At 37.9% G+C, this 26675-nt stretch overlaps 3 protein-coding genes and 1 pseudogene across 3 annotated transcripts in view; all 4 read left to right on the top strand.

Annotated features, from left to right (window-relative positions):
* Window positions 1–1109, top strand: part of LOC103148104 (extracellular calcium-sensing receptor-like) — a 4058-nt gene extending 2949 nt beyond the window's left edge. The window contains exon 7 of the mRNA XM_016678960.1: window positions 1029–1109. Coding sequence (XP_016534446.1) covers window positions 1029–1109 — 81 coding nt within the window. The remainder of the gene's footprint in view (window positions 1–1028) is intronic.
* Window positions 1110–1526: 417 nt separating this feature from the next.
* LOC103148057 (neprilysin-like) lies at window positions 1527–16610 on the top strand. Its single transcript, XM_007566671.2, has 20 exons — window positions 1527–1686; window positions 3225–3305; window positions 3909–4004; window positions 4113–4231; window positions 4850–4918; window positions 6767–6901; window positions 8221–8322; window positions 8424–8560; window positions 8754–8847; window positions 9743–9871; window positions 12153–12251; window positions 12362–12439; window positions 12639–12742; window positions 13120–13178; window positions 13268–13387; window positions 13930–14063; window positions 14461–14526; window positions 15340–15435; window positions 16082–16158; window positions 16264–16610. Exons 1-20 carry the CDS (start codon window positions 1545–1547, stop codon window positions 16361–16363), a joined length of 2037 nt encoding a protein of 678 aa, XP_007566733.1. The 5' UTR covers window positions 1527–1544; the 3' UTR covers window positions 16364–16610.
* Window positions 16611–22890: 6280 nt separating this feature from the next.
* On the top strand, window positions 22891–25611 carry LOC103148055 (extracellular calcium-sensing receptor-like; annotated as a pseudogene).
* A 716-nt stretch (window positions 25612–26327) lies between these two features.
* The window catches only part of LOC103148103 (extracellular calcium-sensing receptor-like), a 3534-nt gene continuing 3186 nt past the window's right edge, over window positions 26328–26675 (top strand). Inside the window, exon 1 of the mRNA XM_007566731.2 lies at window positions 26328–26344. Coding sequence (XP_007566793.1) covers window positions 26328–26344 — 17 coding nt within the window. The remainder of the gene's footprint in view (window positions 26345–26675) is intronic.

Here is a 26675-nt window from a genome sequence, read left to right as displayed (position 1 = left end):
CCTCTACGACTCAGACATGTTCTCTTTCAGTCAAAACCACAATGAAACAGATATGGTCAGTCCTACTACATATAGAAATGTTCATTCAACCAAGGAGTTTGCTTCTTACAGGAAATGAAACAAACATCTCAAAAGATAATAAAATAATGTAGAATGAGATTAAGTTTAGAAAAAAAAGATTCATCTTCCTACTATGTACATTTGATTTATTAAATGTCATGTTGAAAATTATTTGTGTCCTTGATAAACAACAGAAAACTTGACGATAATTGATATTGGAACAATCTAGTTTAGTGATATTTTTTTGGTTATGAGTTCCAAGTCTTAGAAGTTGGCCTTTATCCAAGAAGTTATAAAATGGGGGTGTCCAAAGTGCATCCTGGAACCAATTTGCAGCCAGGGGAATGATGCTGGGTGTCCGTTGACAACAATTCAAGAATAGCATAAATTTTGTTTGCTAGTTCATGCAGTTGATGCGGATCCACATTTAAATTCAAATTTAAACATTGTTAGGGGGACATTAAATACAGACAAGTAAAAATCCTAAAATGGAAAATGCTTTAAATTTCATTTCATTTAATGTGTAATTAATAGGGATCAAAAACATCAAAACACCAAGACTGATTTTTGTTTTAAATCTATACTGACTGAAAACTTGAGACTTCAAAGAAGATTTCCCAATTTGTCTAGTTAAACATTTAAACAGTTTAGTTTCCATTTTTATTGTAAGGCCTACAACAAAGAGCTCTTACCTTGCAACAAGCTTTGCTAAACTGTAGTTTGACTAAGTTAAAATTATTCACAGATAAATGTACTTTCTTTAATTGAATCAGTGAAAATAATCAAAGTAACCTCAATAAATTCTTAGCGTTTATCCCTAACTTAAACAATTCCACCTCACTTTTCAGTGAGGAATAAACGCATTAAGTTTTGTGTTGGTATCTGAAGTGAGCATTTTGGCGCTTTAGCTCTGTAGGAGGATTAGATCTCTCTAACCAGAGCTTTTTAGCTGCTTTTCCTGTTTCCAGCATTCGGCTGATCAGCTGCAGCCTTCATCCTTCAACAGGTTCTTAGCTAATCTTCTCTTTGAACACTTTGGTGTAAGATGACTAAACATATTTCCCAGAATGCCAGAGTATTAATTGGTGACATTGGAGCATCTTTAATCAGGTGGCTGTAGGTAGCTGATGAAAAAGACCTAATTAAAAGTTGAACTTGTTTCGACCTGTGATGTTGGACTGATTCATTTTTTTTTTCATGTGTGGAGTTTTAATTTGGAGTTTTTGATAATCAGAGTCTTAATTGAGGAGACATTTATTTCCTTACTTTCCAGTGCTCTCTCTTTCTAAGTTTTATTACAGTTCTGACAGTCTCCCTCGCAGAACTAAATTATTTTTCATCAGCATAATTCTATAGGGCTTCTTCCAGCTCATACTGTTGCAAATGATTTCATACTTGTTTCAGATTTTTTATTTGTTTTTCCCTCCCAATAAACGTAAAGCTGGCCTTCTCAATTTCCCGCAGCGTCTCGTCTCATTGGGAAGATGGATGCTAGGGTGGATCCTTGTGACAACTTCTATCAATATTCCTGTGGAGGATGGCTGAAAAAGAACATCATCCCAGAGACCCACGCCAAATATGGCTTGTACAACATCTTAAAAGCCGAGTTGGAAGTCGTCCTCAAAGGTGACAGTATTTTAGAAGGTTTTTTTTTGTTGTTCAAGAGTACGAATTATGCAATAATCCATCTAAAACTCAGATATATATCTGACGCAGTTTGACGCACTAAGGATACATTAGTTATGCACAAAGCTGATTTCTTCATGTCAAAACAAACCCAAAGGTGTGACAGAAATCTTGTAACATCTGTTATTTTAGATTTAGTGGCTGCGTTGACCAGTAAAATATATTCAAGAAAGAATATGGGATGTGCANGAGTACGAATTATGCAATAATCCATCTAAAACTCAGATATATATCTGAAGCATTTTTCTTTTCTCTGTAAATTTTAATAAAAAATTGTAATACTTTCTGTGCCATTCCATGTTGTGACCATTCAAGGGAAAGAGTGCTTCATTAACAGTTGTCCAGTAAAGTCATTGATATATTCAACAAAGGAAGCTACAAAAGATTGTTTCTAAAGAAGCATGCTGCTTTTACAGTGCTGTATTAAGGTTGAATGGAAGAAAGTGTTTTTAAGTAAAGTGCACAAGTATGCTTGTAATTGTAGCCTTAAAAAGAGAGAGATATTAAACTCAACAGCTTGTTTCCCTGAACACAGACATGACCATAGTGTTGAGGGATTTTTTTTTCCCTCAACACAGTAAAGTTCCTGATAATAATGAGAAAATGAATTCTGATGTTTTGAAGCACTGGAGTCATTAAAAGTTGCAGAACAAAATCTCCTGAGGACTTGAGGTTGAGTCCTCTAGTTGATTATTAAAAAAAAGAAAATGACCTATTTCAGAGTTTGGGGGATATTCATATTGTGTGGACTGCAGTTGAGCAGAAGTCTATTACTACTATTACAAACAACAAGGCAAGTTAACTTTATTCAAAAAAATATTTCAGTTAAAGGCATCTTGAAGTGGTTACACCTTGGAATTAAGAACATAAGCAAGCTCTGATAGTTTTTATTACACACTATGCACATACCACACACACACACACATTGTTGGAGATAAATCTAAGACAAGTTGAGAATGAAAAACACACTAACTGGTTTCTTTGAGTTCCTTTGTGAAATTCTGCAGGAGTAAAATCAGTTCAGTCAGTCACAAAGTACTGTATGTAAAAATACTTCACTCTCGTGACTCATTTTGACGTTTCGTTGAAGAAATATATTTCGCTTTGACACATATTGACAAAACACTGGTGAGAAAAAAAATCCCGTAAATGCCTTTACGCACAAGGGCACACAGACTCTAACTTTCTGCTCAGTTTGACACACTAAGGATACATTAGTTTTGCACGAAGCTGATTTCTTCATGTCAAAACAAACCCCAAGGTGCCATATATCCCTGTGACAGAAATCTTGTAACATCTGTTATTTTAGATTTAGTGGCTGCGTTGACCAGTAAAATATATTCAAGAAAGAATATGGGATGTGCAAATTAGCTACATGACACTCTCTGGATATTACTGGCTTGGGAACAGTCATTTCATAATATGATTGGTCAAATGCAGTGTCAATCATGTGTTCTTTTGTTTGTGCTTATATGCAGGTGTCCTTGAAAAGAAGGTGGAGAGGGAGGCTGCTGCTCTCACCAAGGCAAAGACACTTTACAAGTCCTGCATAAACGAGAGTGAGTCAGCAGACATGAGATGTGAATGGACTTATCCATTTTAGATAAACTGTCATGTTTTGTATAGGCATCACTTTGTACAATTCCTGAAGGTTGTCTGTTTCTTCAGAATGTGGAAGATAAAAATGTAATATTAGATATAATATCAAACATGCTCATCTTTCCATTTTGTAAAAGTGTTGTACATAACATTACATATGTATACATGATCTAGAAATTGTAATGGCCAGCCAAAACTCTTAAACGTTTTACTCACTACGTTTTAATTAATGTGGTACTCAGAGATCTTGGTTATTGCTTATTTGCCATTTGCCACTGTTTTTCAAGTTGGAGAATAAATTGTCCATTAGTATTCCAAGACTGAACAAACAGGTTCAATTTCTAAGTAAAAACCTAGAATAAAAATAATAATTTTTACAATTTTTTTTGTTTGAAAAAGATATGTTGTAAAGTTACAGCAATGGGTCTTACAGGGTTACAATTTCAATTTAGAAATTAGAATGAATCTTAATTAAGCATGTTCCGATTTTACTTTTTCAGCTTGTGTAAAATTACTGTATGCAAGCTGATTCCTGTTTGACTTTCATCAATACTGCACTGTAGGATTAATTGAGCAGAAAGGAGGGGCTCCTTTGCTCGACATGCTGCCAGACATCTTTGAGTGGCCCATGGCTGTGGACAACTGGGAGGATGACTATGGTATTGCATTTTTTTTTACCTTTCTTCCTCTCGCTGCCATCACGCTATAAATCTCTTATTGCAGTTCTTCCCTCGCACATCCTCCTTCCTCCGATCTTATTTCTTCAGGGAAAACCTGGAGGTTAGAGGATGTCATTGCCAGGTTAAATTGGAAATATGCAACACAAGTCCTGGTTTACTTTTTCGTTTACATTGATGACGGAGACTCCACTTCACACATCATTTATGTACGTACAAAGCTTGCGGGTGTAAAACCTCTAAAAGCGCATCTGAGTAAATTAGAATTCAGTATGTTAATTTTTCACTAATTTTGACAGAGTGGGTAAACGGCAATTCAAGTATATTTGTTTTTTTTTCAGTTTTGATTATTTGGACTTACAGTCAATAAAAATCTCAAAACACAATCTCCCAGAAGATTTGAACATTACAAAAATATGATTTTGGACTAAAACACAGTCCAAAAAGTTTTAGTACAGCATATGCATTGGAATTTGAGGAATAAATCACCTCCTTTAAAATACAAAGGGTGATTTTGTTCTTTTGTGTTGCAAAGATCCCCGGAATTTGGAAAACAATAAAATATTTGGCATCAATAGGAAAATTAACAATAGTTTGACAATATTTCAACCAATTAAAACAAACAAAAAAAAATCTATCAAACAATAGTTAATTTTCATATTGTATGCAGCCAGGTAGCTGATAAATCAGACCTACTTAAGTTCTTGAACAAGTGGGTCTTGTAATGAGAGAGTTCAATCTGTTGGGCAAAACTGGTTACATAATGGTCTTTATTTCTGGTAACTACAATATTGTCTTGATTTTTTTTGTCTTCTATTCTTTGTCAGTTTGACCAGCAAATGTCCTTTGGCCTCTTGTCCAGAGACTACTACACCTGCAAGGGTCGCTTTGCAGAGGTGTGCTGAAATGTTTAAATAGTTATTTGGTCATGTGTAAGTAACTCTTAACCAAAGCAGTAGAAAATGTTAATTTGTGCTTGTGCTGATTTATTTTGTTGAAAGATTTTGTAACATGGAAAGCTGGTGTTTCATAAAGCATAGGACTGAACAACAAAATCAATGAACTATATCGTGACAGACACAAGATCAATATTAATAGCTAGTACATCTAATAGAAAATTCAATATATAACAAATTCACTGAACTCCGATCCAGAACCACACTGCATTCTGGGACAGAATGCAAGGAAGACGGCATCAACCAAGCAACAACCTGTTGAGAAACTTGTGCAGCAGCACTTTAAGGTTTCACCATTGTGTCTCATAACTGCTGAACAATAAACAATGGCATAGAGTGAACACTGTGGATGAAACAGAAAAGTTCATACTGCCAGTTTGGCAGTATTTCAACTAATAAACACAAAAAGACCTATCAATCAATATATCAATAATTGTCTATTAACTGATACAAAACGGTCATATTGTGATGTTTTTTAGCCAGATCGTCCAACCCAATTAAAGCATCACCATCATGATTGAACATTTTTGCACTGCTTAAATGCAATAGTTTGGATTAAGCTATAGGGAAAAATATTGCCTTTCAGTGGTTTGTTGTAAATAAAAAGTGGGGAAGAAAATCTCTGTAAGGTAATTTTATTTATGTAGCACATTTTCAGCAACAAGGCAATTCAAAGTGCTTTACATGAATAAAAAGGAAATACAAACAAAATAACAAACCAAAGGATAGAGCGCAAAAAAGAGGAAAGGACACATTAGGGCAAATCGCAACATTCAGGCAAAACAAAGGGCAAAACAGAGACATGAGTGAAGGCGGTGACATAAAAGGGCCATGAAACCAGGTGGCTGAGCCTCCTGGCAAAGTCTGATAAATGTGTTTATCGAGGAATGATGTCCTTGGGAGCGCTCAGCTCCACAGCTCCACGGATACATGGGGGGGTGAGGTGGGAAGGAGCGTTATGTTTACATATCTTCAAGGAGATTAGAAATATGCAGCCCTTCCAAGGCCACACGGAGAAAGCCAATTCAGAAGCAGCATGTCTTAGGTCAGGAAGATTATAAATTTCAGTCGTCCCTAAAATCTCTCCGATGCATCTCAGTTCCCAATCCAAATTAGTTTGGTTGTACCACTGAACCGAAACTAGCAACTAGAAACTAGCAACTAGAAACTAGCAACTTCTCCAATATCGATTCGTTAGTGAGTTTTAGAGTCCTCGTCTCTGTCCACACCAAGAATCTGAGTGTTTGCTAGTTCGCCAAAGTCCGTCACAAATTTGTCGATAATCCAGGAATCCACAAGCTCCAAACAGCAGAAATCCTGTTATTACGAATAAATCCAGGGTGAATCCCGCCGGGTGTGTCCCTGCAGGACAAGAGGGCTCTCCTGTACCCAGACTTCTCGTCGAAAATTTGATCAATTACATTAAGAGATCAGTTGACCAGATCCATAATTTGTAGATTTGGATGATGTGCAAAGAAAGACTCCAAAAATATAGAAAAAGACAGGACAAAAACAGAGCAAGCAGGGCAGGCATGGGCAGAGAGGGAACAGAGGAAAAAAGCATCCGCCTTCATCGAGAGCAAGAGAGAAAAGCAAGACAGACCAAATATTGTCACTGGAACAGACATCCTCTCTTCTGGTTTTATTTTACAGCTGAATGTGAACTGTTGATTTGATAAAACAAAAAGCAGCTATAAGAAGTAGCTGTAGCAACAGTGTGCATTGGTGCGAGGAGACACTTTTTGTTTTGGGAAAACAAGCATTATTATTATAAAATGTGTTTTACAGGCATGTCGAGCTTATGAGAAGTTCATGTTTGACCTGGCAAAGTTGATCCGCACTGACCGGGGACTGAAAATCAGCGAAACAGACATAAAAGCAGAGGTGACACGAGTTGTGGATTTGGAGAGAGACATCGTCAGTGTGAGCATATTCTTTCAGAGATCACTTAAGCTGAAATGTGACGCACAGTTTGGTGTTTGCTCTTGTCTTTGTTTAACTATAGGACTTTGGCAGTTTGTTTTTCCATCAGTAAGGAGTGCATGTTAATAATTTGTTGCTCAAACCTAAAACACTTTGATTAGTCAAATCAGATAAACAACTCTCCACTTAATTACTGATGACAAAAAAACAAACTGTGTGTATTCATTATTGATTTATTCATCCAATAGCTACATTATTAATCACACTAAGTTCCCCTTAATGATTTTAATGAAGTAAAAAGGTATTACTACAACACAAAGAAAAATTGCTCAAAATGTTATCTAAAGCCCTAAAAGCCCTATTAGACCTATTATCTCATGTAATAATTAAATTACTTCCCAGGAGCTGCTCTACAGCTCTTCCACCTTAGCCTCTGTCTTCTCTGGATCGATGGTCTGCTTCGATCCAACAGTCGTAGTGTTTTCCCTGAAGACACTCTTAAAAAGGCAGCCGGTGCTGGTCTCTACCGGTACTGGACTTTGGGATGTGGAAACTTTGGATTTGGAACTCATTTAAAGACAGCTACTGACACTGATCATGTCTAAGGCACAGCCCAAAAAAACCCCAAAAAACTAAGTCCTTTGCAGTATTCAATGTAAACAAAAACATATGGTTTGGGGAGTTAGAGCTTCTCTTGTCAGCAACCTCCAAGGGGAAAATAACATTACCCCTTTGTGGTTTCTCCAAAACCCTACCATTTTTCTGTATACATGCTGTTTCTTTTTGTTTTGTTTTTGTTTTACATCTGGTCTGCTTGTACAGCTAAAATAGTGGAACAGTCAAATATTATAACAAAGAGATGTGGCCACATTTATCCATTTAGTATTTTAAAGCCCTTGCATATTTATTAGGCATTTATGTGACCGGCACATTGAAAATGATGATGGCATCATTGTACTGTGAAAAAGTTCACAGTACAAAATAATTCTGGGCATATACAAATCTTTTTGAGACAAGCTTGTTAACCTGTCACAGCAAGAATTTCCTAGAAATCAACAGATTTGCAACCCTGTTTTGTCAGGCTGCGCTTCTCCTGTTGCTCACATGCTTTGCTTTGCCTCCACTCTGCCTCTCAGTATTACAAAGCAGTTAAACCATTCAAACGCTGACATTTACAGACCTGAGGCCTCCTGGGCTGCACATGCTTCATGCGTCTGGAGATGAATCAAGAGTGTAAATGTGTTGGGGACTCAGAGTTTTTATGAGATTTTTAAACTCTAGTCTTTTGTTTCGTTTTGTTGCATTTCCTTTTCTCCCAGGCCACTGACCCACTGCTGCTTCAGAATGATCAAGTGTTGCTTTACAAAAAGATGGAATTGAGGGAGCTGAACAGAAACTTCACTCTTGAAATTGACTCTCAGGTAATGCTAACATCTTAGCTCGTGAGTATTGCTATTATTTAAACTTAGTGTTAAATATCTCAAACTTGGTTTCTTTGTGTGTGTTTTGGCTCAACCTGAAGAAATTCAACTGGAGTTACTTCACAGCAAAGATAATGGACACCGTGAACATCAACGTTCCTGAATCAGAGAAAATCATCAACAACTACCCCAGCTATTTCGTAAAACTCAAAGGTGTATTAGCCAAATACACCAAGAGGTGTGTAAGATTATACAAGTCAGAGATGGTTATTGTTTTTCAGAGAAATTGCTTACCTGTGCAGTAATTGTATGCGTTTCTGCCAAGGTCAGAGTCACAGGATGCGGTTAGAAAAACCTGGTCACACTCTGCTGTTAGATCACTGCAGGATCCTGTTGATCTCCTTGTCCTTACTGCATTTTTTTTCTCTCAGGGATCTGCAAAACTATGTGGTTTGGCGGTTTGTTATGAAAATGGTAGAGGGGCTCAGCCGACCTTACAGAAACACCAGGAGCGCTTTCCACAAGGTACGCAGCCTGATATTACCTTGACATGTTGACTTGGGAAAACTACTTTCATGAATGTCCTTGCAATGTCTTAACAATTTCAAAGTGGAAAGTTATTGTACAGGTGTAAAACATTACTTGTAGTTGTTGAAAAGAAAAAGGTACAAGGAAGTCTAATAGATGTTACATTTAACAGACTCTGAAATGTCATTAAAACAAGGAAGATGTCTTTGTCATAAATTTACCCTGTGGTCATGGAACAGATGTCGGTGTGTTTGAGAAGGGTCCAATCACTGACATCCATCAAACACAAGAAAACATCTAAGGAGATTGCAGAATCTACTAAAGAAGAAATGTGGCTGGAAAAGAATCCTGAATGATCGTGATCGGTGATCACTTAAACGTTTGGTGAAATCAAATAGAAGAAAAACAACACTAGAACTCTGGGCTGTGTTTAATAGTGAAAGTAAACACATTACCACACACACAATGAGAACTCGAGGGATTGCGACTGAACAGCTGTGTAGCCTTTAGAAAACAACTAATCGGTGAGGCTAAATGAAAAAAAAATCCTCTGGAGCAACGGAAGAAGATCATGATGTGGTCTGAGTTCAGATTTACCATCTTCCAGAGTGATGGGCGCGTCAGGGCAAGAAGAGAGACAAGTGAAGTTATTACCCTTCATGCCTGGCACCTACTGGATAAGCCTGTGGGGCAGTGCTATCATCTGGGGTTGTTTATTAAAATGTTTAGGCGATGCGGTGCTTTATTTCTTGTTTTTTTATAGATTCTTGTAAGTTTTTTTTCATAACCCATCCTTTTTCTTTCACTCTACTTCCTAAAATGGAAATCAGTTTTTTTATTTGAACAAAGTTTCTCCTTCATTCATTATGTTGTCTCATCACCTTCGCAATAGGTTCTGACCGGTAAAATATCAGAGAAGGCCGTGTGGCGACGGTGCGCACTGTACGTCAACAGCAACCTGGACAAAGCTGTGGGACGGCTCTACGTGCAGGAGGCTTTCTCTGAGAACAGCAAAGAGCTGGTAGGTAGAGGCTGAACTGGACCGATTAATAAAGTTTTACTGAACAGCTTTCTTTTACATTGACAGTCTGAACTGATGACATAAAAATAGTGAGTGTTTTTATGTATCCATATACAGAACTAGATGGTTAAAGAGACATCTGTGATTTTGTCACCTGTCTCGTGTCTGTGCCTCAGTGTTGTCGTGTTTGCATCCACTGGAAGCAGCTGAATGAGGTGTCCTTGTTATGCTCACACCGCCTACACTGTAAATCTCAACTGTGTGCCTGCGTGTCCACGCACACGCGTGGACACGCAGGCTTTGCCGCAATACTGTGTCATGTATGAGTGACCCTGAGTAGGCAAACATCTTTATGGAAGTTGAGATGCTTAAAAGTAACGACGGGTCAAAGTCAGAATTCTGAGATTAAAGTTAGAAATCCCTTACATATAGATGAATCCATTATAGAAATTATTTCTGAGGAGATTTATGCGTCTATAAGTAATTAGATTTTTTGAATATGTTTTCTTTTTCTGTGGGAAGTAGCTGATCAATCATTCAGATTATCACCAGACCGTCTCCTTACATATTTATATATCAGCAGTCAAGAGACATTCAGTGTACTGGGACATTAATTAATAAATAAAGCACTCCAAGCCTATAAGCAGCATGTTTCTTTTTAGCTCTAGTTTCAGCTTTTCACCATGCATATCTGATATAAATACACCTAAGTGGAAGCTTTCAGTGTAAAACTAAGATGAAATCAGTGATGGTTTATTGGGAAATTTATACAAACTGCATTTCAAACTGGAGAGACTCAAACGGAGAAAGAAGGCGATTAAAAGAGTTTAATGACAAAATGATCATAAAAATAAAAAGTCCTTTGGCGTTCTGGTGAGCTGGATGTCGATGAGCTCGATGAACATTCCTGATGCAGCATAGGAATGAAGACCCCCCGGGGCCTGTACTGGTGGCGGTGGTCAGAGGAAGATGAGGCCTGAGAGCCGGGAGCAGAAGGTGGAGATGGGGTGGAGGTGGGTTGATCGCAGCTGGTGAGCAGAGGAGGCTATGGGTGAAGGTCCTTTTAAACTGAAGCCCAAACGATGATTGGCTGGAGCGAGGCTTGGTCCGCGCCGATAGGTCCAGGTTGCAGAGAGGCGGGCGCTGATTGATGAGGCTGAACTTCCAGACTGAACTTTTGTCAAGACTCCATGTCTCCACACATAACAATCTCCCCTAAAGGCTTGTTGGAAAAATCTCTGTGTGGTCTCTGCCAGTTTGTGGCAAACCACAACTTTTTTTTTCAAGGGTTGTGCAATGAGTAAGCAAGGGGTCCACTAATGTGACGAGACGAGGGGTTTTCTGGTTTTCTCTTGCTGTGGGCTCAGAGTATTTAATTCTTTATGTGAAGCAATGCATTTAAAAATGTGGAAACCCTTGGGGGTAACATTACAAAAAAAAGCCTCAAGGAAAAAAAAAATTATTGTAGATGTTCAACAACACTATGCAGGTTTGAAACGGAGTGTAATGACAATAGTATCAATAAACAACTTATGAAGTTATTTTTCTTTCTCTTGATTGTAAGATCATAAATTTTAATATCCTTCCCTTTTATATCTGGAACAAGAATTGTTCAGCATAGAAAGGCAAAAAAAAAATAATTCTCACTGTTTGAAGTTAAACTAGACCAAACATATCTTGTTTTAGATCCATTAGAATAACCAAAAATATTTATATTTCCTAAATGACAGGAAACTTCGAGGTGTCTTTTATTTTTGTAATTTTCTTTAAATTCAGAAGTTTGTATTCAGTCATCCCTATCTCTTTCAACACTAAGGGAAAGCTCAGATTATTTCCTGGTTTTGGAAAAATCTTAACAGGTCAACTGACAATGACTTTGCCATCTGGGGAAAAAGGAAATATTTTAAGTGGAGCATATTTTTATTTCTTTTAGTCAAGTGTATGGTCAAGTCCTCCAAGAAAAATCCTGATGGAAATATAAAAAAATTCAGAATATAATGTTTTTAAAGCCATAATGTCAAAGCAGTTGCCATTAATTACAAATTAATGAACAGTCTAATATGCAAGTCTGAATCGTTCTGGTATGTGGATATGAAAGGCCTAATCATTTTAGGAAGTGTGTTAATAGTTTGACAGAAGTTACATTTGTCTTATTTCTGATCCAATTAGAGTTGATGAACAGAAACAAACGGCAGACCAGAGAACCTTTTTATGATGCATTTTCCTGTTCCATCATTGGCATCTTGTGACATTTGCTCTCTTTGGTGTGTTGGGAGATTAGATGGAGGAGATGATTAAAGATATTCGGGAAGTTTTCATTAGTAACCTTAATGACCTCGCCTGGATGGATGAAAAGACCAAACAAGCAGCAGAAGAGAAGGTGTGAATTTCATTTTCAAGAATCAACTTATTTTTCTATCTACAACAACAAGTAAACCAGTTTTAGTCTTTTTTGACTTTTTTTGTGTTCATTTGTTGTTGTTTTTCCAGGCCCAAGCTATCCGTGAACGCATTGGTTATTCTGAAGACATCATGGATGACAAATATCTAAACAATGAGTACAAAGATGTAAATATTTATGAAAAAAACACCGTTATCCATATTTCACTAAGTTCTTGTAATAGAAAATACTTTAGGAAAGTTGCATTTCTTATCGTCGCTAAAACATCCCAGTGAATAACAAGTTTCCCTCGTGAATACATGACCGAGTGCTGATGGCTTTCATCAGCACTCGGTCATGATGTTTTTCTGGCTGTGTTGGTGTCAGCTGAGCTACAGTGCAGAGGAGTATTTTAAAAACATCCTGCAGAACCTGGAGTACGGGACCAAGAAATACCTGCAGAAATTGCGAGAAAAAGTCAACAAGGATGAGTAAAGTGTTTGTTTGTTTGTTTGTTTTGTGGGGTCGATGGATTTACCAGCTTTACTCCAGATGTGTTGTAAATGAAACGTGCATTGTTTGGTATTTAAATCACCTGTCTTATTTATGATCCTAGCAGAGTGACCTACTACAGTGTTTACCTCATTTATTCTTTGTGAAGTGTGTTCACTTTCTACCACACAAACTCCCACATCCATTCAGAGTTCAGCTTTAACAGCAGGGAGTCCTACATTGACTTTGGGTTTTAAAAGCTGTATGTTAATTTTCCACGTTTTTACTCAAGTAGCCTTCTTACTTTGCCTCGGTGCTTTTTCATAGTGTCATCATTTAATAACACCCGCTCTCAATGTTTTAATCTTTAATCAAGGTGGATAATTGGAGCTGCCGTTATCAACGCCTTCTACTCGTCCGACGTAAATGAAATAGGTACCAAATAAGAACTGGAAATTATATTTAGCCATAAAACATAAAGCCTGATCTATTTTGGCATTTAAAACTGCTTTCTCTGTCTGTAGTGTTTCCTGCTGGTATCCTTCAACCCCCTTTCTTTAGCAAAGACCAGCCTAAATCTCTCAACTACGGTGGAATTGGCATGGTAATCGGTCATGAGATTACACATGGCTTTGATGACAAAGGTATGAATTTTCCACTTCATTGTTCTCCCTTTCAGTTTTACTGGATTACATTAGTCTGTGAACTTCCCCCTGTAACTAGTACCACTTAGAGAAGAGCTTTGTTTCACCTTATGATGCCTTTGGCCTCAGGATTTTTTTTTGTTATACAGTCTCTTGCATTTGAATTGTAATGTAAATAATTTTCCACCTCAGGTTTGCCACCTGCATTCTTATTTACACGTAAAAAAAAAAAAAAAAAATTCTAATATCTAACAATAATTTTTAGCCATAAGAAGCTTACAGTTTCAAAACAACAAAATTCCATCATTCAGTTTTACAGTTTAGTTATTTTAGTGTAACAGGGGAAGTGCAGGCTTCATCTGGCTGTTTGGACCATAGATGAACATGTTGCCCTTTGTTACACGTTACTGGTAATGTATCTATATATTAAAATTTGCAAATGGGGTCATACTTGCAGTTTTCATTATTTAATTATTTTTGGAGTATAAATGCATGTTAATATTCCCATCTCTAACTCCCAGACATCTGTTCTGTGTCTCTAGGTAGCAAGTATGACAAGGACGGCAATCTGAAGAACTGGTGGACTCCTCAATCTTTTAGAAAATTCCTGGAACTCTCAAGGTGTTTCGCTAACCAGTACAGCAAGTTTTCCTGGGACCTGGCTAATGGTCTACATGTATGTTCACTGCTTCTTTTCTCAAACATGTCTTTTGTTTCCTACTTGTTTGGAACATTACATGCAAAATTCCAACTAACCTCACTTTCATTGATTTTACCAGAATTCCTGTTGCCTTTGCCAGCTTATCCATCTGTCCTGTATCAATCTTTCCTATTTTGCAGCTTCATCTTCTCTCTGTTTTAGTTGTCTTTAGTATTTTATGTTGACATATGACTACTTCTCCTTTTATCCTTCCTCCTCTGTACTGCTTCTTTGAACAAAGCTTCTTTTATTCCCTGGGTGATTCGTTCTTATAACCCAGAAACTGATATCTGCAACTTACTGAAAATATGGAGAGAAAACTTTCAAGTTTGTTCATCACTTTTTGCACTCTGCACCTTTATTTTCTCCTTAGTTGAATGGCAACAACACCCTCAGTGAGAACATAGCTGACAATGCAGGGATTCGACAGGCGTACCAGGTGAAGAGATGCTGTGAAAATGTTTTTGTTTACATATGTGACCTGGTCCATGCAACTTGAAACAAAAATTGAAGTTTGTTTGTCAGGGTGTTGACATGTTTGTTAGGTTGTATGAAGGTGTGATTGCTGGTACTGTGACTCTGGATCAACAGAGGGTCACTAACCAGTCTAAAGTCATTAAAACTCTGTAAAAAGATTTAAATGTTATTTAAGCATAAAAAATGATATTGTTTTGTATGTAAAGTAAGAACTGGTAAAATACAATTTTACATAAAAATTACTTCAAGATAATTACTCTGGATTAGAGAGGCAAAGAGAAATTGCTTTGTCATCATTGCCGTATAATTTTCTGCTTGAGCAGCCCTGACCAGTGACTGGTCTGGCGCATCATGAAAATTTTAATGTTCTTCCTGTTCATTAGTGCACCAGATATAGGCACAGCCAGGTTGCAATGACAACATTGTCTGTTAGGGAACAGTCAGTAATTATTTAACAATTATTAATAGTAATCATTTCAGGCTGAAAAGGGTCGGGAAAGAGCAAGACTACAAGCAGAAAGAAATCAAACTGGACTAAACACTAGAAACTAAAAATTAACCTCAAAATTCTGACTAGTTTAATACTCTGAAAAAGAGATTTTACTTTTTTTTTTAACACATCTGAATTGGCAAGATGTCTATTGTAATAGCAAATGTGTACTTTAACGTAGAAGCTGTGGAGGCAAACATAAATGTAGTGCATTATTGAAAAATGAATAAATCAAACATTTATTAACTATGTGTAAGATATATACAATTTTGCATTTTATTATAGGCATACAAGAAATTTGTGAAGAGGAATGGAGAGGAGCCCCGGCTGCCTGGGATTGACCTCTCACATGATCAACTCTTCTTTCTTAACTTTGCACAGGTAATCAGTCAAACAAAAAAGTTTAATATTGATAAATGCTTATTAAAGTTCAGTATTAAATACTTTTCATCAATATTCCTGACATAATTAATTCTTCCTAGATCAATAGTTACTTGATAAGGCTTTACTGTAACAGAATTATGACCTGCTTTAATTTGTAAAACAATTTGCCTTAAATTGAACATTTTTTAATAGCAGGTGCACAATGACACTGACCACTTTAGTAAAACTCCAACCTTGTGATTTTAGTCATTAACTGTTCCTATTTTTTTTGTCTTGAAAAGAATGTCATTCACAAAAGACAAAAACTATGATCTCAAAGTTGTGACGTTGCTACACACCTCTTTAAAACTGCAGTATCTCTTATGAAGGACATTTTTCACTTATGTCAGTATACAGTTGGGAACATGGTAAGTGAGCTAATGGCATTTCCAAAGCTCAGGTCTAGATAACTCAACTAATAGAAGAAAAACACAACATGGCACTGCAGTTCAAGAAAATGTAAGAATTTCTATTTATCTTTTGCAAAAATGGATATGCTTTTGGGATGGGGTGCCAGAAATACAGTGGGATACCTGACGCATCTGTAATTGAATTCATGAAGCTCTACTTGTCTGATACTTTACATCCTGTATATCTCTTTAAGATTTGGTGTGGATCATATCGACCACAGCAAGCTCTTATTTCCATTAAAATGGATATACACAGTCCAGTGATGTTCAGGTAATAACACGAAGCGCAGAAATAAGCACTTCATGACTTTAAAGTACAGAACCCTCTGACACACAAAGTCCACTTGCTAACACCGGTCTCCTTTGTATACTCTAGAGTACTGGGCTCCCTTCAGAACCTCCCAGAGTTTGCCAAAGCATTCAACTGCAACAAAAGCAGCAACATGGTCTCTGACAACATTTGTCGTGTTTGGTGACCTAAAGACCAAACACAGTCGGTATAATACCTCTGTCCTCTAACTGTTGGAGCTCCATGGAGGGCTGCAGTGAGATGGAAACTTCCCTTTGTTCTTTGCTGGATGGACCACAGCTGGTGAACAGGCAGTGCAGCATGCACTTCATCCAAGACGGATTATTGTCCCAAAAGGAATAACCCTCATGGGTTATTGTCTGCTGTTAAAGTTTGTCTCAAACTCTAACACTGCTGTTCAGTAAATCAACTCTCCTGCTCACTGAATACAATCACTCCTTTTGTTTTTTTAAAGTTTTATTCTGTTTTTTGCTTTCACGTTTGCTTTCCATTTGAGCCTGCCAATGTTTGTTTTGTGGGTGAATATGCGAGTGTGTTTCAGTCAAAACGCTTTACAAGTAGTAGGCAATAGAGTGGCGGACAGAAAAATGTGCTCAACCCACTCACGCATTAATACGCCGCCTACCCACTCACATACATGCAACAGGGCCGAACCACTGTATCGTATGTGGGACTCAGCTGGAACTCTCATAAACCTCTACTGTAACCTCCACTGTTTTCAGCCTCTGGCTTGTCTGCAGATTTTCTCTACAGTTTTCCCATCATGAACCATTTTAGTTTGAGTAAATTATCACACAGTCAGAATTGTCACAATATGTTGATGGCTGCTGATCAGGGTCTTCTGTTTTGTAACATAGTAGCTAACCCTTGTTAGATCTATGTTCACCTGATTTGAATGCATTACTCGTTCAACACAACAGCATAAAATCTGGAGTTTTATGTTAGCACAATGGTCCACCATTGTAGTCTTGTGATCGGAAGGTTGTAGGTTCGATTCCAGCTTCCTCCTCCCACATCTCGATGTGTCCCATGGGCAAGGTACACAGGGAAAACCTTCTATTTTGAACTATTTCATCAGTTTCTTGAATTTAATTTCAAGGATGACTGTCAACCAATAAATACATATATTTAGATTTTTATGCTCTGTCTAACCACATAACTTTTTTTGGGAGATGACATGTGCTGTCTTATTGTATTNCAGGTCTAGATAACTCAACTAATAGAAGAAAAACACAACATGGCACTGCAGTTAAAGAAAATGTAAGAATTTCTATTTATCTTTTGCAAAAATGGATATGCTTTTGGGATGGGGTGCCAGAAATACAGTGGGATACCTGACGCATCTGTAATTGAATTCATGAAGCTCTACTTGTCTGATACTTTACATCCTGTATATCTCTTTAAGATTTGGTGTGGATCATATCGACCACAGCAAGCTCTTATTTCCATTAAAATGGATATACACAGTCCAGTGATGTTCAGGTAATAACACGAAGCGCAGAAATAAGCACTTCATGACTTTAAAGTACAGAACCCTCTGACACACAAAGTCCACTTGCTAACACCGGTCTCCTTTGTATACTCTAGAGTACTGGGCTCCCTTCAGAACCTCCCAGAGTTTGCCAAAGCATTCAACTGCAACAAAAGCAGCAACATGGTCTCTGACAACATTTGTCGTGTTTGGTGACCTAAAGACCAAACACAGTCGGTATAATACCTCTGTCCTCTAACTGTTGGAGCTCCATGGAAGGCTGCAGTGAGATGGAAACTTCCCTTTGTTCTTTGCTGGATGGACCACAGCTGGTGAACAGGCAGTGCAGCATGCACTTCATCCAAGACGGATTATTGTCCCAAAAGGAATAACCCTCATGGGTTATTGTCTGCTGTTAAAGTTTGTCTCACACTCTAACACTGCTGTTCAGTAAATCAACTCTTTCAATCTCCTGCTCATTGAATACAATCACTCCTTCTGTTTTTTTAAGTTTTATTCTGTTTGCTTTCACGTTTGCTTCCCATTTGAGCCTGCCAGTGTTTGTTTTGTGGGTGAATATGCGAGTGTGTTTCAGTCAAAACGCTTTACAAGTAGTAGGCAATAGAGTGGCGGACAGAAAAATGTGCTCAACCCACTCACGCATTAATATGCCGCCTACCCACTCACATACATGCAACAGGGCCGAACCACTGTATTATATGTGGGACTCAGCTGGAACTCTCATAAACCTCTACTGTAACCTCCACTGTTTTCAGCCTCTGGCTTGTCTGCAGATTTTCTCTACAGTTTTCCCATCATGAACCATTTTAGTTTGAGTAAATTATCACACAGTCAGAATTGTCACAATATGTTGATGGCTGCTGATCAGGGTCTTCTGTTTTGTAACATAGTAGCTAACCCTTGTTAGATCTATGTTCACCTGATTTGAATGCATTACTCGTTCAACACAACAGCATAAAATCTGGAGTTTTATGTTAGCACAATGGTCCACCATTGTAGTCTTGTGATCGGAAGGTTGTAGGTTCGATTCCAGCTTCCTCCTCCCACATCTCGATGTGTCCCATGGGCAAGGTACACAGGGAAAACCTTCTATTTTGAACTATTTCAACAGTTTCTTGAATTTAATTTCAAGGATGACTGTCAACCAATAAATACATATATTTAGATTTTTATGCTCTGTCTAACCACATAACTTTTTTTGGGAGATGACATGTGCTGTCTTATTGTATTCATCTATCTGCCTTACTTTTTCAGTTGAATTGCAAACAGTTTTCAGCAATAGCACAATAAGGTCAGCAGGTGGCAGCATTGTATATGATATATTTCTGTTTCACCGTTATTAAACATGCTTGGTTTGAAACGGTGTGTCATTCAACTCATTATCTAAATCCACATTGGCCTGATCTGGGATGTGGGAATTGTAAACAATTGTTGAGCCAATTTCCACATTCTACAGGACTGGATAAGGGTAGCCCAGCTTCCCTCTACAAAGTGCTTTAACTCATGTAAAGCACTTTGAATTGCCTTGTTGCTGAAAATGTGCTATATAAATAAAATTACCTTGCCTTACCTCACAGCTACATGCTTGTTCAGTAAAGGTTTACTAAGACCTTATGGCATCAAAATGTAATGGTATTTCTCTTCCAGGTGAATCTATCAAAGTAAAACAAAGTGTAAGCTATTTTAATTATTGTAAGGATATGAAGGTATTTAAAGCTGGACACTTCATGTACATTTAAAGTAGTTTAAAAGTTGTTTTCAAAGTCAACTAATAAAGATGTCTCATCTGGCTGCACAACAACACCCAGTTATTAAAGCATTGAGGAGGCCACCGTCCCTTTTAAATCATTCCATTACTGCAGTGTGGGTACCCTGTAGAAATTTCTATTCATAAACTAGATAACAGTTTGAAGCCTATTAATCCAGCTATTTTAGTCAGGTGTGTAGCAGTAAGACACCTAAAAATGTAGGACCAGGGTTTGCTCATTTTGGGGACCATTGTTCTTGTATCTCAATGAACATTTGTGTGAAGCCCAGATTTATTTATTTATTTATTTTATTTATTTTTTTTTTTTGGTTTACTGATATTAGTTTGTCCAGTTACAAATAAGCAAATGAAGACACAGGAGGTTAGATCACGATCCAAAGAGTGAAAGCTAGTACTTAAACAAATAAGTTGAGGTATCTGTTGTCTCTGACTCTAGTTTATCTCTAGAGAATAATAATTATGCGAAATCTGAATTCAAATTATGGTGAGAAAGTTTCACATTCGGAGGAAGGGATGGATGAATTCGCCTGGCTTTTCTTCTTTACCATCTTAATTTGGTAGCTAGGATCTTGATTGGCCCACATCAAGAAGAACTGCTGTTACACATTGAAATGAACACAACAGGCCATAGATACAATATGTAAACTGACTGGCTTTCCAATTGCACCTTTTGGCCTTTTAATCCTGATTTAAACTTTCAACAGTATTTCAACAACTCAATAACATTCAATTGAAAACAGATATTTACAGAAGCTACATAAAAAGGACATTTTTTTCAAACCCCAAAGGTTGAATGACATCATACAATTTAAAAGTCAATTATCCCTATAAATATAATAAATACGTTTATATAAATAAAAACGTATTTACATTATGTAACTTTTGCAAGTTGACCAAGATCACAAAGCAACTTTGTAGTGAAAGACAGCTGTGCACAGACAAAGTGTCTCTAGTCGTCATTATTAAACTATGATGCAACCACTCTGAAGGAAAGTTTCCAAGTCAAACTATTAGAAGATTATGTTGTTGGGATGGAACCGTGAACTCTACAGAGGGTTTGTAAGCTTGTTATTGGAAAGTGCATGTAAGTCACAGCCATGCCCAAGGCACATGTACTGTTTATGTTTTTCTAAATCCGTTCCCAAAAGACATAACCAAGCGGGTCTAAGGTGTTTCATAGATATAAAATGTTCAAACAACAATGTCCTTTTTAATTAATGAAGGGACTGAAAGGCACATAGGATGACCTCTAAACGTCCCGCAGGCCTGTAAAAGAGAAAAACATCAAATTAAATATCGCATGGCTCACTGCTTTACTGTAGCAGTTGTGTTTAACTTTTTTTTTTATTTTGATCAGTTGGCAGATGTGCAACTTTAAGTCCCTTGTCACTGTCCAGATTTCAAATTGAAGTGACATGTTGGGTAAAATAGTAAGAAATAAACGTTTTACATAGACAGATTTCCATATTAGAAAACTATTGGGCCCAAGTACAAAAAGATGTTTATCTGCTACATGTGAACTGCATTAATCAGATATATCTGTTGGAAATCTACGAAATATAATATAAAGAAACCAACTTAAATGATTGTAAATGCAAGTGGATGAGCATAGGAATACGCTTTAGTAGAATTTAAAATAAGATTTATCTACATTTTTATTCAAAAGGATAGCACCCATGAAAAGCTATTAACAATAACTGCCAAGTGAAAAAATACAATTGTTATTGACAAACTTTTTTGTAACCTTTGAACTCCAAAGAAAAAGTCGCTGAAAAAAATATATAGCTCTGGAAGAAAGACCACTGCACTTAACCCCATTGAAACCCTCATGATTATTCATGAGTTAAAACTTTAGTATTGTTGTTTCTAAATGAATATGAACTCTTTTTTTTTAATTTGCATCATTTGAGGTCTGAAAGTGCTGCATATTTTTCGTTATTGTGACCATTTCTCATTTTCTACAAATAAATACCAAATGTTTGCTTGGAATTTCGGAGACATGTTGTCAGTAGTTCATAGAATAAAAGAGCAAAGTTCACTTTACTAAAAACCTTACACTTATAAAAAGTAAAATCAGAGAAACTGATCATTTTAAGTGGTCTCCTAATTTTTTCCAGAGCTGGAAAAAATTAAACCTTTCTTTTATAATTGTGTTTTAATGTGAAAAATCATCTGTGTGAAATTGTTAAAATCTAAAATATTTACCTACTCCAGAGGACGTTTTTTTATGACATCTGGGAACAAGCTATTGGCTCTCTTACTAGACAACTAGAGGAGTTTTAGGTGTTCTTCCAGCCAGAGAAATCAAAAGATCCAAGTTCTGATATAATCTTTTGTATGTTTTAACCAGCTCACGTCGAATGATCCTGGAAACAAATTGGGTGTGAGGAAGAAAAATATTCATCAATCCATCCATCTATTGCCCAACACTCTTATGCCTAGATGCTGGTGCCTATCTCCAGTGGTCAATGGGCGAGAGGCGAGGTTCACCCTGGATAGGTTGGCAGTCCATCACAGGGCAACAGAGACAGACAGGGCAAACAATGAAACATGCACACACACACACACACACCTACACACACACGCACACACACTTAATGAGAATTTAGAGAGATCAGTCAACCAGACAGTTGTGATTTTGGTCTGTGGGAGGAAGCTGGAGTACCCGGAGAGGACCCACTCATGCACAGGCAGAACCTGGACCAGGATTCTTCACTTGACATTTGTCTTTAAATTTCTTCAGTATGATTATTGACAAACCTGTCATGGAATAAAATGAGAATTTGATGATAATCATGACTGAATTATTAATGTAAATGTGAAGTTAGTTTGTCCGTTTAGGTTTCTGTCAGTTAAAGACAATGCATTTTATAACTTGTCATATGTTTTTTTGTTTGTTTGTTTGTTTTTTGTATAAATAACTAAATCTTGAATGTGTTGTCCCTAAAGGTAAAATACGTTTTTGGTGTGTGTGTTTTTTAAGAAAAGGTCAGATCCAACCAGGGCCGTCCCACATGTCTGATTGGTCAATATCAAGGTAGGACACCCTAGTGTGGGTTATATTCATGAACAAAACCTGGATCTGGGTGGCTCTGCTCTCGCTGTATCCAGCCACATGAAAATGTTATCAGGTACAACAGTGCTTATTCTGGTCGGGCTAATAGAAGCATGTGTAAAGGTGGGGGAACCAGCTTCTCTCTGCCAGATACAGGGAAGTCCAGAGTTTCCTGTGCTTTCTAAAGAAGGAGACGTGATGATCGGAGGTGCCTTTTCCATCCACAGCAAAATCACGCAGCCTCCATTTTTCTTTACAGAGAGACCAACAGCTTATAAGTGTAGCAGGTGATTTTGAGCTCTAAGCAATGTGTTACATGATCTTCTTGTCGGAAGAAAACATAATATTTTACTATGCTATTCTTCTTTCAGTATTAACCTAAGGGAGTTTCGATTTGCCCAGACAATGATATTTGCAATTGAGGAAATAAACAATAAAAAGGATCTCCTTCCCAATATTTCTATCGGATATCGGATTTATGACAACTGTGCGTCGACATTATCCTCAATGCGTGCAGCGATGGCTCTGATGAACGGCCATGAGCTGACTTTGGGAAACAGCTGCTCTGGTCAGTCAGCAGTTCATGCTATTATTGGAGAGTCTGAATCTTCTTCTACCATTGTCCTTTCTCGCACAACTGGACCGTTTCAAATTCCAGTGGTAAGAGTGAACCGAATCAGTTTTTATGTCTTTTTGTTCTTTATTGTGCAGTTTTCTGTTCTGTTCACCTGTCTACAGATAAGTCATTCTGCCACCTGCGAGTGTTTGAGCAGTAGAAAGGAGCATCCCGCTTTCTTTCGAACTATTGTCAGTGATCTCTATCAAAGCCGTGCCCTTGCGCAGCTGGTCAAACACTTTGGCTGGACCTGGGTCGGAGCAGTCAACAGCGACAACGACTACGGCAACAATGGGATGGCCATCTTCCTTTCTGCGGCCCAAGAGGAAGGAGTTTGTGTGGAGTACACGGAGAAATTCGACAGAGCAGAGCCGGAGAAACTCCTGAAAGTGATAGAGGTGATAAAAAAGAGCACCGCTCGAGTGATTGTTGGCTTTCTCGCCCATGTAGAAATGAATAACCTGCTAGAGCAGCTGAGTCTCCACAACATCACGGGACGGCAGTTCATCGGCGTGGAGGCCTGGATCACCGCGGACAGCCTTGTGACTCCCACCAGCTTCAGTGTGCTGGGAGGTGCTCTGGGCTTTGCAGTGCAAAAGGCCAATATCAGTGGCCTGGAGGATTTTCTGGTTAGAGGTTTCTGGGAAACAGAATTCCTGTGCAACGGGACAAACAGAGAAAGTGTTTTAAGAACCTGCAAAGAGAATCCAGATCTGTTTCAGCTTAAAGGTCATGACGATGACTTGGAGAAGTTGAGATACCCAACTAACATTTACAAAGCCATCTATGCAGTGGCTCATTCTCTGCACAACATATTGAAGTGTTCAGACAAAAAAGGGTGTAATAAGGCTCTGGAGATCAAGCCATGGGAGGTAAGGAAAATGAAATAAAAATACTGGAGACTGGAATGAGTGTCTTTATATATGAAGTAATTCTGACAAAAAGTGATGTCTACTGCATTTTAGGTGGTGGAGGCACTAAAGCAGGTGAACTTCACCATTAAGAGTGGAGAAAGAGTGTGGTTTGATGAAACTGGAGCAGCTGTCAACAGATATGAGTTGGTGAACTGGCAGCGTGGATCAGATGGATCCGTTCTGTTTAAACCCGTTGGTTACTATGACGCCTCCCTGCCCTCTGACAAAGGGTTTTCTCTTAACACAGAGGCCATTATATGGTCTGGAGGAGGTAAAGAGGTAAAAATCTGACAATACAATATTGCTTAGAGAATCTGAACAAACTTTAATCACGAGTAACATTCTTTGTTTGTTTATTTGTTTGTTTGTTTGTTTGTTGAAAGCTACCTGTGTCAGTCTGCAGTGAAAGCTGTCGTCCAGGAACCCATAAAGTCCTTCAAAAAGGAAAGCATGCGTGCTGCTTTGACTGTGTGCCGTGTCCAGTTGGAGAATTTAGCAACACGACAGGTAACACAGTCCTAATTCACACCAGCATTCGTGCACACTTTACCTGCTTAAGCGTGTGCATCATGTTCAGATTAGCTGCTATACAGTCAGTTATTAATGTTATTAGGATGTATCTGATGTAAATAGAATGATAATATCACTTTTTGTTGCAGATTCTAACGACTGCAAAAAGTGCCCCGAAGCATATTGGTCCAATCAGAACAGAGATGCATGTTTACCCAAAAACATTGAGTTTCTTTCTTTCACCGAGGTTATGGGCAAAATACTGGTGGTTTTTACTATGTTTGGTTTGCTGCTAACTTTAATAGTAGCCACACTGTTTTTAGTCAATAAGGACACTCCACTGGTGAAGGCTAACAACTCTGAGCTCAGCTTCCTGTTGCTGTTCTCCTTGTCTCTGTGTTTCTTGTGTTCTTTAACCTTTATCGGCCAGCCCACCGAGTGGTCCTGCATGCTGCGGCACACAGCGTTTGGCATCACCTTCGTCCTCTGCATCTCTTGTATTCTTGGGAAAACAATCGTGGTCCTGATGGCCTTTAAAGCTACACTTCCAGGCAGCAACGTGATGAAATGGTTTGGGCCTGCACAGCAGAGACTCACTGTTTTGTTTTTCACTTTTATACAGGTCATAATTTGCATCCTGTGGTTAACAATAAAACCCCCCTTTCCTTAAAAAAACATCCAGTACTATAAGGAGAAGATAATCCTCGAGTGCGCTCTGGGATCACCTGTTGGCTTTTGGGCTGTGTTGGGATACGTTGGATTCCTTGCCTTGCTGTGTTTTGTCCTTGCTTTCTTAGCCAGAAAGTTGCCAGATACCTTCAATGAGGCCAAACACATCACCTTCAGTATGTTAATTTTCTGTGCCGTCTGGATCACCTTCATCCCAGCTTATGTCAGCTCTCCTGGAAATCTCACCGTAGCTGTGGAGATATTTGCTATTCTAGCATCAAGTTATGGGATACTGTTTTGTATATTTGCACCGAAATGCTTTATTCTAGTTGTGAGGCCTGAGCTGAACACAAAGAAACACCTGCTGGGAAAAACACAACACTAGTTAGTTTCATATGATACACAATCTTTGCTTTACTTTTTTTTTTTTTTTCTAAACACTTATTATTTACGTTTTAGGACTTGTATGTTTATTCAAATAAAATTAATAAATATGACCAATTTCTTATGTAAAAATGCAACATAAAGACACAACTATGTGTGAAAATAAATAAAAACCTTAAGCTACACTGAAGCCAACATAATGTCTCAATACATTTCTGTGATGATTTGAAATCAGGTTTTATGGTTAGTATCCCAGGAAAAACAGCCAATGATGATCCATTTTAGGTTTAGTGGAAGAGAATGATCTTTTAAAGAGTCCATAATGCTTTGCCCTCTAGACGTGGTCAAGCTGCGTAGTGTCTGACCACACAATAGGACTTTGGGGTGTGCTTGGGAGATATTCCGGGCAAAGACAGGAGGCACTGAGTCTGAACAAATGGACTCCAGCACATGAAAAGATAGGCAGAGGTGGAAAGCATGGATGTAATAGTAACTCTGTCTGATGGATATTTTGGGGGGGAGAAAACCAGATGTGGTGTTGTGACGTGTTATCCATTGCCCTACCAAACAGCATGTAATCTTCTGTGATTGGAACATGGTTTCCTCGTGATTCGGTGGTGCTGACTTTGGCTGAAGTTTGTAATAAAACCTTAACTGTTCAACTTGAGTCTGGCCTGCAGAGCTTTTGTCCCCGAAGCATCACCGCATCGGCACTTTGAAGAATGAAGCAACACATCTGGTTCGTTTTATGGATGCAGATGGATCTGAGTCATTCACTAAAGTTGATTTTTAACACTTTCTGTGTGAGCCTTAACATATAAGAAAGTATACATTAAAACAATTAGGTTAAAAACTAAAACATTGCTTCTGTTGCATCCATTTAATTAAACTCCATCTTATACAATAGCCTATTTTAGAAACGACCACGTTTCTATGCATTATCTATCAAAGCACAATATTCTCAGACTATAACACAATGACGAGCTCCAGTCACGGCCGTCCCACATTTTTCTGATTGGGTGATAAAAAAGATAGAGTCTTGTCATCAGCTACATTAATAAGCAAACATA

This window comes from Poecilia formosa, unplaced genomic scaffold (genome assembly GCF_000485575.1).
Source record: "Poecilia formosa unplaced genomic scaffold, Poecilia_formosa-5.1.2 Scaffold197, whole genome shotgun sequence".
Lineage (NCBI taxonomy): Eukaryota > Metazoa > Chordata > Actinopteri > Cyprinodontiformes > Poeciliidae > Poecilia > Poecilia formosa.
Note: the sequence above shows the minus strand (reverse complement) of the source record. Positions and strands in the feature narration are given on the sequence as shown.

What these genes read in the sequence shown, in the direction of transcription:
- LOC103148057 (XM_007566671.2), top strand. Translation starts at nt 1,545, where the DNA reads ATGGATGCTAGGGTGGATCCTTGTGACAACTTCTATCAATATTCCTGT. An exon ending in CCAGGAGCGCTTTCCACAAG is followed by an intron (nt 8,848 to 9,742) that starts GTACGCAGCCTG and finishes CCTTCGCAATAG; the next exon opens with GTTCTGACCGGTAAAATATC. An exon ending in TCTTTCTTAACTTTGCACAG is followed by an intron (nt 15,436 to 16,081) that starts GTAATCAGTCAA and finishes TATCTCTTTAAG; the next exon opens with ATTTGGTGTGGATCATATCG.